General features: G+C 59.4%; 1 protein-coding gene across 1 annotated transcript in view; it reads right to left on the bottom strand.

Moving 5' to 3' along the window:
- Positions 1–4,230: 4,230 nt before the first annotated feature.
- TMPRSS2 (transmembrane serine protease 2) overlaps positions 4,231–12,985 on the bottom strand; it is a 37,939-nt gene continuing 29,184 nt past the window's right edge. Inside the window, exons 9-14 of the mRNA XM_043593557.1 lie at positions 11,718–11,889; positions 10,145–10,320; positions 8,948–9,043; positions 6,761–6,903; positions 6,155–6,307; positions 4,231–5,704 (exon numbers count right to left, since the gene is read on the bottom strand). Of these exons, the coding sequence (XP_043449492.1) occupies positions 5,693–5,704; positions 6,155–6,307; positions 6,761–6,903; positions 8,948–9,043; positions 10,145–10,320; positions 11,718–11,889 (752 nt within the window). The 3' untranslated portion in view covers positions 4,231–5,692. The remainder of the gene's footprint in view (positions 5,705–6,154; positions 6,308–6,760; positions 6,904–8,947; positions 9,044–10,144; positions 10,321–11,717; positions 11,890–12,985) is intronic.

Here is a 12,985-nt window from a genome sequence, read left to right as displayed (position 1 = left end):
GCCGCTGCGACCCCCTATTTTCAGGGGCCGTCCGAGAATTTGTACACGACGGAGGCTGCCGGGAGCATGAAGGGCGTTCGGCGGGGTCCCCCCAGCACGCGCTGTGGCGCGGCGCCTTACCCCTCTTGTCAGCCCCACACCTGAGGGGTGGCGCACAGCCGCTCAGGCTTGCAGGGCGCAGCTTCACTGGGGCCGAAAGGAAACACTCCAGCAATACGCACAGGCTTTTGTAAGAGCGAAGGCCGGCGCGCGGTGCGGGCGCTCCGAGTCCAGCACGAGGCGTGTGCCCCTTGCGCAGAGGGGATGCGGGCGGCTTCTCACGGGGGGGTGCCGGGAGCCACCGCAGCAATCCCCGGCTGGAGCTGGCGGTCACTTTCACTTTGGCCCCAGAGAGCAGGTGTCTAGGGCTCCCCCAGGCTTGTCCTAGGCCGCCACCAACAAGGGGGAAGTGTACGGTCCCTTCTCCCGTGTGTTCAGGACCCAGGGAGAGAGAGCCCTGGAGTCCACTTTGGGTCACTTCTTTGCTCCGAGGGCAGCCAGCCTCAAAGGGTTCACGTGCCTCCGCAATCTCCCCTCCGCCATCCCTGCCCCACCCATGAGGGACACTGCCAGGATTAGAGCCTGCGTGCCTCTCCAGATTCTGCTGCCCACCCTAGAGCACTAGTAGGAAGGTCCATCCGTCTGTGAAGACTGTGCTAGAATGTCCGTGATGCCCACTCCCGAACCCTTTACGTTCGGTACATCTGGGGCTCTGCTGAGCCCACAGGACGGCACCGAGTCTGGAGCAGAGCATGGAGAGGGGCCACATAGAGCGGACTGACATAGAAAGCCTGGGTTTTCCAGAACACAGGGTCTGATGTGCTGTCGGTGCTTAATAAATGCGATGAGAGGGAGCGGGGCACGGGACACGCTGGGCATTTGTTCAAACGGCTTTCTGGATTCGTGACTATCTTCTAAGATGCTTCAGAGCACCTGTTTTGTTTTGTTTTGTTTTTAAGTTTATTTTGAGTGAGAGAGAGCGAGCACACACAAGTGGGCTCATAAGCGGGGGAGGCATAGAGAGAGGAGAAGAGAGAGACTCCCAAGCAGGCTGCCCGCTGTCAGCACAGCAGCCCCAAACTCCCGAACTGTGAGCTTGTTCTGGTCTCACGGAGTCAAAGCACGAGTCCCGCAGACGACAGAGAGTGAGCAGAGTGGCAGAGTGTAATGCGAGAAAGCACGAAGCTCTCAAGAGGGAGAGGGGTCCCGACTGGGTAGCCGCCCGAGCATTTCTGTCCCTGACTTTTTATGGGGACCTGATCAGGAAGTCCGTGAGGCTCCAGGCGGGGCTGGAATACCTTTCTCCTGTTGTCCCTCTCAAACCCCGCTGCCGCTCTAGCCTTCCACCTGCAGCTGCCCACGGCCTCTCCCTCACCTCCCCCTGCCTAATGTTCACCCTTTCCCCGCTCAAGGTCACCACCCGAGCTGAAGTCAAGAGTCAGACGCTTAACCGACTGAGCCCCCCCGGGCGCCCCCTGAGCACCTGCCGTTATATTGTCCTCGAGGAAAGGCAGACAAAACAATCAGGCACCCAGAGAATTCCCCCAAACGTCAGGTTTTGTTTCAGAGGAAAGGAATCCAGGCGGCGAATGTTGCACCAGGTCGCAGGGAATGAGGCACACAGCGCAGCTTCTGTCAGACCTGTTCTGTTTCTCCAGGGAAGAAAGGTCCAAGCGGTTCTGTGGGATTTCGGTTGGTTATAAGATGCATCTCTGTAGTCCCAGTGACTGACGAACACCATTTATGGGGGTGGTTCGTTAAACATGGGGCAGCTGGTACATCAGTGAATCTTTAAATGTCACTTTATTCTAGCACTTCTCTTAAAACACTGGGGAAGGGGAAGCCTCGATCAGAAGGGGAAGAGACTCTGAAATCGGAGTGGGGGCAAGGAAGCCACAGGGGGACAGAGGAAGAGCTGGGAGCAGACCCGGAACCTGGGTTCGAGGCAGGACTGTCCCCCATTGACAACTCAGCCAGGCACAAATCGAGGCGGATACATGCTTCTATAATTTATTTTAATGCTTGTTTATTTTTGAGAGAGAGAGAGTCAGAGCACGAGTCGTGGAGCGGCAGAGAGAGAGGGAGACACAGAATCCGAAGCGGGCTCCAGGCTCCGAGCCGTCAGCACAGAGCCCGACGCGGGGCTGGAACTCATAACTGTGAGATCATGAACTGAGCGGAAGTCAGACGCTTAACTGACTGAGCCACCCAGGCGCCCCTGGAGGGCACATGTTTCAGTGCTGGAAACCCACCCACTGACCCAGTGGCAAGGAGAGACACAAATCAGCACAAATGATTCACTTTTATTAATACATGTGTTTTCCCTTTAATGATGAGTGTTTGGGGTTCATTTATATCAAGCAAATTAACTTACATCTTTTATAAAGCCTTTAATCCAAAAATATCAATATTTCCCTAGCTCCAGCGTCCTGGCTAGATCTTTGAGGTGCAATCAGCCTCATCCAAAGGCCACTCACCCGGCGACTCTAGCGTGAAAAATACAACTGAAGATTGTCAACTGCCTTGGCCCATGTGGACTTTCTAGGTATACGGTTCACTGCTCTTCACAGATCCTTTATTTCTGAGTCCCCCTACCTGCTAACATTTATTTGTAATTCCAAAACCAGCACTCACGGCGCTATGGCGGCCAGGCGTGCGGGGTGGCAAAAAAAGGGGAGGTGGCTCGCCGAGGACACACAGCGGGGTCCTCCGTCTCGTTTCAGCTCTCGCTGTCAATAAATGTCCTTTTGTGATCTGATTGGTGCCAGGTTTCCAGCATTTTTGCACTTTTGGCTGGTGATCTCTGGGTTCGACACGGCCCCAGGTGTCGTGGAGAAGCGTGGTCTCCGTGAAGCGCCTCACGGGGAAAACACGCGTGCAGATAAGCAAGTTCGGGAGGGATGGAGCCATCTGCTCGGGCTCAGTGTTGGTGCAGCAGCTATATATCCAATTAGGCGTCTCTGAACAGAAGCACCCACCAAACAAGGTCATGAACCCATCGGTTGACAAAGACCGGAGGCTCGTCGACACCTGACCTTGTCTCTGTCCCCCAGAAGCAACGATTCCCCATTCACGAATTCAGCGTTCGTGATGGGTTTATGGAACATAATTACCATGAGTGAGAATCCACTGTATTTAAGGGTATTGTCTAGCAAAAATGTGTGCTTTTCCCTGTTTTTAGGACCGCTTTTTCCATAATTTTAACACGTCTTAACATAAAATTTTTAAACTTATTTTGAGGGAGGGAGAAAGCACGAGTGGGGGGGGGGAGGGGCAGGGAGAGAGAAGAAGAGAGAACCCCAAGCAGGCTCAGCACTGCCAGCACAGAGCTCGATCCGGGGCTCGAACGCGCCAATCTTGAGATCGTGACCCGAACTGAAATCAAGAGTTGGCCGCTTAACCGACTGAGCCACCCAGGCGCCCCACGTGTCTTTCCACAATTCTAACACATAATGAAAACAATCACCTGTCACGGGTGCAGGATTTGGGGGATGCAAAGGATCCGAATGGAGTTCTGTTCTCAGGCAGAGAAAAAAACTCAGTGTTTCTCTCCTGCCCACAGTCCCAGTCCCATCTCTGTGGGACTGGCGCCCAAGAGAGCTGAGGAGGCAGCTCGGTCACCCAGAAATAACAGGGACTTTGGGGAGACAGCTTCAGGGTACAAGATGTTGGGCGCGGGTTTGGACAGGCTGGGGCTGAGGATGTGTGGCATACCGGGCAGAGAGATCTGGAAGACAGTGGGGTCTCAGGGTCTGGGTCAGGGGGAAGCGGGAGCCATGGGTGACAGCCATGCGGGAGTTACCACGGACCGGGACACCAGGGTGGCTCAGTCGGTTAAGCATTTGACTTCGGCTCAGGTCATGATCTCACGGTTGGTGGGTTTGAGCCCCGCGTCGGGCTCTGTGCTGACCGCTCGGAGCCTGCTTGGGATTCTCTCACTCTCTCTGCCCCTGTGCTGCTCATTCTTTCTCTCAAATAAATAAACTTGGAAAAAAAAAAAAGGAGTTACCACGGGACACCTCCGACGGGACCACATCCACCAGCCCCTCCCAGGCCGCCCCGCACCTCAGTCCTCAGCCCCGCCCCCCTCGCCCCTGTCCCCGCCCGCAGCCGCCCCCCAGCATCACCGCCCTCCAAGGAGGTGCAGACTGGTTCTGCTCACCATCCCCATCTGCAGGGACTCCATAAATACTTGGAAAACAAATGTATAATTTATTTGTACAGTATCTCACAATTGAATTTTACAGTTTAAAAAAGGTACAAAACAGAGGACAAACAGGCGTCACATAAAAAGAAGCCAGGGACGCAACACGTTCTCGCCACGACAATGCATTTTAAGATCCGGCTCGGGGAGCGGGCACCTCGCTGTGTGGCGGGTCACGCGGAACGGAAGCATCCATCCGGGGAGTGGGGCCGCCACCGCCTCCCGCTTCAAGGTTAAGCCCTAGCCCTCCGGGGCTAAGCCCTAGGCGGTGGGATCGTTCATTTCCTTCTTGGAAACCAGTGCGCTTGAGTCCCCCCCCCCCCCCCCCCCCCCCAAGCAGGACTCAGCGCAGAGGCAATTAGGCTCCACACTTGGCAATTCAACCCCAGCCCTTCCCTCCCGGGGAAGCCTGAGGGGCTGGAAGGGGCCGCAGGTTCTCCTCTCTGTGGCCAGCACAAGCCACACCCCCGGCACAGAACACTTTGGAAAGCGCCTCAAGTCCCCCGCGCGGCCCACTTGGCAAGGCCAAGAGTGTCAAAGAGCCAATGTAGCAACTACTTAGAGACATCACAGCCAAGACTCCCGGAGCACTGAGGTAGTAACACGTAGGAACTTTACATGGAAACAGTGTATCTTTAATCACACATCCCTGATTCCCGCGCCCCCCCTCCCAGGGGGTGACCTCAATTTCCACGTAATCAGCAGGCCCCAAGAGGGTCAGCACAGCACCCCACTCCGCCGCACCCCACAATCTGAAGGGAAGAGGGTGAGGGAGTGGGGCTGGCTCTCCCCGGGGGCGCCCAGCCCCACATACAGTGGCGTCTGCGTTTGCAAGGACTTCCCTTGCCCCGAGGGGTCTGTCTACACTCTCACCCTGTTGAGCGGGAGAGAAGGTTCTTGCTGCCTTTCCATCTTGACCCGTGAAGGGCTGGTCCCTTTATCTTCAGCCACCATCCAGGGCTGCTAAGAAGGCACTAAAAAATGATCAGCGAAAACCCCTGGGGGGCGCGGGGAGACTGGCCCTCCCTAGCAGTGGCCCCAGCAGGCTGACCCTGAAAGTCCCACCTGGCTTTCTTCCCTTTCTGTCCCAAGCCGACCAGCAGCTGAGAAGTCACCAGCCCCAGGCGCATCCAAAAGGTGCATCGGCCCCCCGAGTGGGCTTAGAAGGAAGACCCCACCGGGCGGCCTCTATCCCTCTGCCCTGCGGTGGCCCTGGGCGCCCACACCCCGCTGGGCCTGGTCACGCCTTGCAGACCAGGCGTCCAGGAGCGTGGGCCTGTGGCCTGCACAGAACTATGGAGAGTGCCGAGGACAGACAAATACACTATTTAATAACAACGAAAGGACCTTCGAATCGTTTCTAAAAATACAGCACGTCACGCACGGGGAGTTAAAAATCAGCCCCTTCATTTTCTTGTGGAACGGTGTCGAGGACAAAGGCCACGCGGATTAGCCGTTTGCCTGTTCAAAAAGGAAACGAGAAAAAAAGAAACGGCTTAATTTTCTCAAGACACAAAAAGGCAGCAAATTCGTTTTGTCTCCTAGACTGACTTACAACCGAAGCAGCAAGCTTAGCGGGGCCAAGAGACGTTTTTTTCCTACAGGGCAACGGTCAAGGACTCGGGCTGCCGAAGGAAGGGGCTCCAGGCGGACAGGGCCGGACGGGGCAGGAGCGAGAACATGTGGACGTGAGCCGTGTAGCCTCGTCTGGGAGGCGCAAGTCGACCGCAGCCCATGAAGGTGCAAGTGCTTACTCAGTGCCGGCTTCCCTCTGCCGTCTGTCCCGCCACCCGGCCCTGTCCCTCCGTGCCCTGGCCAGCCTGAGCCCCCGGCAGCCACACCACACCCCACGGACTTCTGGGCTTTGGGACGAGAGTAGAGAGCAAGGTGGGGAGGGGGACAGGAACTTACCCTCATTTGTCGATAAATCCAGTCCGTAAATACGGTCACATTTCCATACACGCCTGGTCTGTTGGCTTTGGCACAGCCTGATCCCCAGCTCGTGTCCCCAATCAGCCACCAGACGTGACTCTTCATAGTGACCAGGGGGCCTCCACTGTCACCCTGGGGGAGACAGCAAGGGTGGAAGTTTAAGCCACAGCCCGCACACACAACTGGCCACACCCGGAGGGATGGGGTCAGGGCGGGGGTCGGAGTGGGGGTCCCCGTGGCAGCTATGACACAGTGTGCGGGTTTTGTGTCCCCCCCCCCAAGAGGGACAGTAATATAATCCCCAAAAGAGACTCTTCCAGTGACGACTTTTAGCCTGCACCAGGTAGCAGTTAGTTACTAAGTAAATTGTTGGCCGTATTTTAAAACGGTTGCAAAACTTATTTCTGTTCCGCTCCCAAGCCGACAAAATAAAACCCTTCGGGGCCGGTGGCCGGGCACGCGCGTGCTTCTATACCATCAGTGTCACGGCGGCTGGCCGCGGCCACCCCGGAGCTGCCCCCCCCCCCACGTGCCAGGGACATGGACCCCGTGCCCGTGGGGGCTGCGAGGGCACCCTCCAGTCACCTGGCAGGAGTCGATGGTCCCCTGCAGGTAGCCCGCGCAGATCATGGCCGGCGTGACCAGGTTGTTGTAGACATACTTGCTGTTGCAACGCCAGGGCTCGATGAGGGGCACCATGACAGCGTTCAGCTCGTCCGAGGTTTTCCCTGAGACGGAAGACAGCATCGGGTGGCCGTGCGGCCAGCGGCTCCCGTGGAACGGTGGCCTCCCTCCTGGGGACGCGCCAGTGCGCACCCGAGACCGGGGGCCACGGCCCCTCCCTCCTCCTCCTCCTCCTCCTCCTCCTCCAGGGAGGCCGGGTCATCCCGACAGCTGACGGCTCGGACTTGGCACAGCTCTTCCCAACCAGGGAGGCCTTCCTGGCCCTGGAGCTCCGGAACGCTCTGTGTTCTAGAATCTTCCTCCCTCTCCGCCCAGCGCCTTGGTTCTGGGGCTCCGTCCTCGCCAGACCGCTCCCGGGCCCACAGGGGCCAGGCTGTGTTTCCGTAGCCCCACGGGGCTCCACCGACGGTCCGGTCCCGCTTCCCGGCCCCCCTGCCCACTAAACCTCTCCACAGCAGGGTGGGCCCTTGTGTCCGTCTACCTCTTCCCTCCCATCTCGCTCCCTCCGCGTGGGGTTCTTCCAGGCGCCACGGGCCTCACGTGACAAAACAGAGCCTCTCACCGCACCCCTCCACCCCAAGTCCTCACCACCCCATCCTCCCTGGCTCGGAAAGTGGCACCACACCCACCCTGGGGCTCAGATCCCCAAGCAAGAAGCTGACCGCCCTGGATCCCTCCCTCTCCCCCTGCTGATCTTCAGTCCACCTGCAAGGTGGTGGTGGTGGGGTCTGCCCCAGACATGGTCTCCTGCCTCCAGGCCCACCTCCCACAGCTGAGCCTCCAGCGCGTCCCAGACATGATTCCCCTGCACTTGGGGTCAGCCCCCTCCTGCCTGCATCCTTTCTGTGACTCCCCAGAAGCCCACCAGCTCATGCCATTCCCCTTAAAAACTCCTGACGGCTCCCTAGCTCACGCAGAATACAAGCCAGGGTCCTCCCCAAAGCCCGTGAGGCCCCCCCACAGCCTACACCGTCACCCCTGACTCGCCATCCCCCCCCACCCCGCCACACAGCCTCATCATTCAGATCTCAAGTGTCGCCTCTTACCAGAAGCCTTCCCTGATCACCCCTTCAAAGCAGCCAGGCCCCCGCCGTGACAACTTTCTGCCCTTTGAAAGCACCCAGTTCAGCTCTTTGTTTGCTGGCTGACCACATCCCGCACCCCCCCCCCCCAGACATCCACGAGGAAATGCGACATTCCTGAGGGCAGATGTTCCTGTCTTGTGTTGTGCGGTGACGGTGACGCCCTCCCAGCCCATAGGAGGTGCTCCACAAACACGTGTCGATTTTCCCACTCGTCCGGGCTGCTGTGAGCCCAGGGTAAGGCTCAGCTGCACTAACTTTCTTTACACCAGGTGCCTGGATGCCCGGCTCGGCCACCGTCGCCCCGATCTGCCCCCACATCACCCAGCTCTCGTGCTTTCCGCCTTGTTCTAAAGGGTCTCTCGGGTGTTGCCTTGAACACTTTCCAGAAGGACGTAGACAGTGCGTGAGAGGCCTCTTTGTACCACCAAGCGCTTCTCACGCTCCGTGAAAGTGGAACCGCTAAGCTCCCCTTCTCCGGAAAGTATTCTCGGAGAGGAAAGTCAATCGTAGCAAAGCCCGCTGAGCGGGTCTGCACCACGACTGTGCAGCTTCCCCCCTTCTCTGGGGCGTCGGGGCGGACGGACGCAGCTCCAGCGGCCTGCGGCTGGCCATCGCGGGTCATGAAAGCCCACCCTCACCGAGCCCACTGTCCCTGAGCCCCCGGAGGGCACGGCCGGCTTCCGGGGCAAGCCGTTAGCAACAAGGGGACGCGATCACACAGCCTGTACGTCCCTCGCATTGATGCGGCCTCTACGCTTCGAAAAGCAGTTTCCACACACGTTGCTTCCCTTGCGTCTTAGTAAGGACACAGTGCCAGGTAAGGCAGGCACGGGTTGTTTTTTTTTTTCCCATTTAGCAGATGGGGAAACTGAGGCACGGAGCCTGAGCGACGTGGCCGAAGTGATCTAATCGCGTGGGAGCGGATCCGGGATCGACCCCCCGCCCCCCCCCCTTCCAAGCCCGGTGCTGGGCTCCGTGGGACCCGCGTGGCCAAGAGCCTCACCTTTCTCGTGGGTGGCCCCCCACCCGGAAATCCAACACGGCTGTTCCGGCTCGAGCATCAAGCCTGGGTTGGGCAGGCACACCGGCTTCACTTTGTCTGTTCCAAGGAGAGAAAACAGCCTGAGCCAGTCTGGTCTAACTGAAGGCTGTGTGCAACGACCGTCTTCAGCCCGGACCCCCCCCACCCCATCTGCACGCCGCGGGGCCCGGTGCCACCACCATCACCCCAGGAGAGTCCCAGACCCCGACCTGTCCCCGCACGCCCACGTTCTGTCCCTGCCGGGCCCCTCCTTCTCACAGGCGAGGTGCTCCCTTCTCTGGAAGTTAAGCTGCTTAGAAACAGAACTGTTTGCTAGCTCTGCTTCTAGAAATTCACGCTGAACTCTTCAAGAAACAGCACTAAGAAAGAGGCTGCAAGTAGTGAAGCGTTTTTCAAACTTAAATCTTCAAGGAACAAAAATTTGACAGTAGACCCTGTCGGCAGGGGACGAGGGGCAGAGAGGACACGCGTGTGGCTCGAGAAGCTGGTGGGCACTCCCAGCCTGCACCTCGGAGGCCATGCTGGACACGGCCCCCGTGGACCGGTTCTTCTGGGTCCACATGGTGTCCCAACTTGAATGCAAACACCTTGATGGGGGGGGGGGGGTGGTGGTGGATGAGGGTCTGGTCTGTCTCTGCCCGTGTGGGCTGGAACATTCCGGAGGACCCCTTGGATGGACTAGAATGGGGGCCCAAGCTAAGGGAAACCATGGCTTGCTTTTCGTTGTTGTAAACTGTTAAGTTTCTTGTTTTCAGGATTTCTATGAAAAAGTAAAGGCCTGACAAATTTTAGATCAGCGGTTCTCAGCTAGAGGTGATTTCACCCCCAGGGCAGGTCTCTCGACGTCCGTGTCACAACTGAAGGGCACCAGTGGCATCTGGTGGATGGGGACCAGGCCAGGACGGCTCCAAAGCGCCGTCCGACCCCGAAGGCCGGCAGCGCTGTGGTTGGAAAGCCCGTCTGGACTTTGACGCGAGTCGATTAAATCACGACTCTGGACAGTAGAGGAAAAGCACGCCACTCACTCCCTCCCCCAGCCCGTCACAGGTGCACGCCCCCCGCACGCAGCGCAACCCCCCTCCCTCTGGTTCCATCTTCCCTGGACGCGCGGTCAAAGTCGTCCACACGCCCCCGAGCCCCACGGACGCGGTCACGTACCATCAAAAGTCAGAGGCGTCTGCAACTTCATAAGAGCGATGTCGTTGTTCTTGGTCTTGGAATCATAGTTCGGGTGGGAGATCACTTTTCCCACTCGGTACCCGTGTCCGTAGAACATGAAAGATTGCCTCAAAATTCCCACGAAGGCTGTCCAGTGCCGTGGGTTGTTCAGTGGTCTGGAAGGTAAAGCCGAAGGCCACTCAGCACCGCAGAAACGCAAATGGGAAACACTCCTTGGGTGACTTCCAAAGTCACAAGCCGGAGCCAGGTGTCCCGGAGGCGCCATGACCCTCTAGAAGCAACACGGCCAGGCCGGCGAGGTCTGGGGCTCTTGTCCCTTGGCGCCTTGCCGTGGCCCCACCCACCCCTGCACCTCGACAATGAGGTCCATTCCTCCTGTGCCTCTCTCTTTTTTTAGTGTTTTTATTTATTTTAGGAGAGAGAGAGAGAGAGAGAGCAGGGGAGGGGCAGAGAGAGAGGGAATCCCAAGCAGGCTCTGCGCATCAGCACAGAGCCCGACGGGGGCTCAAACTCACAAACCGTGAGATCGTGACCTGAGCCGAAATCGAGAGGGGGTCGTTTAACTAACTGAGCCACCCAGCCCCTCCACCCCCATACTTCTGTACCAGCCGCAAACCCTCAGAACATCGAAGAACGCTGTTTCTTGGCCTGACTGCCTCCCTGAGGTTCCAAACCTCGTTTCTTGCAGGACTGGGTCTTACTTGCCTTCACGTATCAGGTGCTTAATAAGTGCATGCGGATGGCTAGATTGTAGGCCTCACAGCCATTAGGGCATTAGCTTCGTCTAGGTGTTTCCCTTTTAGGAGAACCCCAGATCCCGGGAGCTACCGGAATCCGGTGGAAGGAAGTCAGGAAGGGAACACCAGTGGGTGACAAACGTCGCTCCTTCCCCGCCCCCCACCGCCAACGGCCTTCGGGAGGGGCAGGTACACCTGTCCTGCAGGTGTGCAAAGGGGACACTGCGGTCAGACACCTTGCGTGAACGGTCCGGGGCCACACAGCCAGAGGACGGCATGGCCAGGACCGCAGCCGGCTCGAGGTCACGCTAAGTCGGAAAGACCTCTCTGCCGAGTGGTTTCCTCCAAAGGAGGCGTGTGGCCAAAAAAGTCTGTGTTTAAGGAGAAAGGAGGGGGCAGCGTCGTCCACAAAAGCGGACACTGTAAATTACGGCTGCCCCGTCCTGAGGGCCACGCTGTGGCCAGGGATGCTTGACCGTGGGTCCCAGGGAGCCTTGGGGCAGGGCAGCGGGAAGTCCCCTGGCCTGCGGCGGTGAGGACAGGCTTCCAGGGAGTCCGGCCCTCCCAGAAGGAGGGGGCTCCCGAGAGAGGCAGGAGCCGCGAAGCCGGCGGCAGGAGGGGGTCCCGCTCCCCGCGCTCCAGCCCACCAGGCCCCCCCCCCATCACGCCGCGAAGGGGGCGCCGGGCCCCACGCACGGGCCAGGACACCAGAGCTTGAAGAGATCGGAGACTCCGCCCCAGGTCACACGGCCCCAGAGCCACCTCCAAACCCTCGCCCCCCCCCCCCCGACCTCCCCCCGCCCCCGGGGACTCACTCCTCCACACAGTGGGCGGCCGTCACGATCCACTCGGGGCTGATGATGGAGCCTCCGCAGACGTGGACGCCCTGGACGTGCAGACTGGCCTGCCACGGCCAGTCCCCCGGGGAGGCGCTGCTCCCGCCCACGATGCGGCTCTGGCGGCCCATCTTCGCGGTGACCCCGCACTCTGAAGGCGACCAGCGCGGGGCAGGTGAGCGCAGGCGGGGCCGCCCCGCCGCCCCCGCAGGGTGGGCCCGGCCCCTCCACCCGAAGTCCGGCCAGGCTGGGGGAGCACCCCACGCGTTTGGGTTTGAACTACAGAGAATGCGTCCTGGTCTGTTTCCAGTTGAGGGGAGGAGGGGACGCTCCCCCAGCCCCCCCCCCCCCCCGAGGAAGCAGCACTTCCGCTGCCACTTGACGACCCCTCTCGCTGTCCCCTGCACACCCAGGCGACCATCCTGGGGAGCAAAGGCCCTGGGGCCTGCTGGAGTCGTGGACAGACTGAACGCTCAGGGGCCCCAAGACTCCTGAACGTTGCAAAAGAGGGTGGGAAAGAGGGAGGAGGGAGAAGGAGGAGGGAGAGGGAGGAGGAAGGCGAGGGAGAGAGGAGGGGAAGGCAGTAGGGAGAGAAAGGGTGGAAGAGGCAGGAGGGAGGAGGAGAGGAGGAGGGATAAGAAGGAGGGAAGAGGAGGAGGGAGAAGGAGGAGGGAGAGGGAGGAGGAAGGCGAGGGAGGGAGGAGGGGAAGGGAGGAGGGAGAGAGGGTGGAAGAGGCAGGAGGGAGGAGGGATAGGAAGGAGGGAGGAGGGAGGAGGGAGAAGGAGGAAGGAAAGGGAGGAGGAAGGCGAGGGAGAGAGGAGGGGAAGGGAGGAGGGAGAGAGGGTGGAAGAGGCAGGAGGGAGGAGGGGAGAAGGAGGGATAAGAAGGAGGGAAGAGGGAGGAGGGAGAAGGAGGAGAGAGAGGGAGGAGGAAGGCAAGGGAGGGAGGAGGGTAAGGGAGGAGGGAGAGAAAGGGTGGAAGAGGCAGGAGGGAAGAAGGGAGGAGGAAGGATAAGAAGGAGGGAAGAGGGAGGAGGGAGAAGGAGGAAGGAAAGGGAGGAGGAAGGCGAGGGAGAGAGGAGGGGAAGGGAGGAGGGAGAGAGGGTGGAAGAGGCAGGAGGGAGGAGGGGAGAAGGAGGGATAAGAAGGAGGGAAGAGGGAGGAGGGAGAGAAGGAGGAGAGAGAGGGAGGAGGAAGGCAAGGGAGGGAGGAGGGTAAGGGAGGAGGGAGAGAAAGGGTGGAAGAGG

The sequence above is a fragment of the Prionailurus bengalensis genome, chromosome C2 (assembly GCF_016509475.1).
Source record: "Prionailurus bengalensis isolate Pbe53 chromosome C2, Fcat_Pben_1.1_paternal_pri, whole genome shotgun sequence".
Lineage (NCBI taxonomy): Eukaryota > Metazoa > Chordata > Mammalia > Carnivora > Felidae > Prionailurus > Prionailurus bengalensis.
Note: the sequence above shows the minus strand (reverse complement) of the source record. Positions and strands in the feature narration are given on the sequence as shown.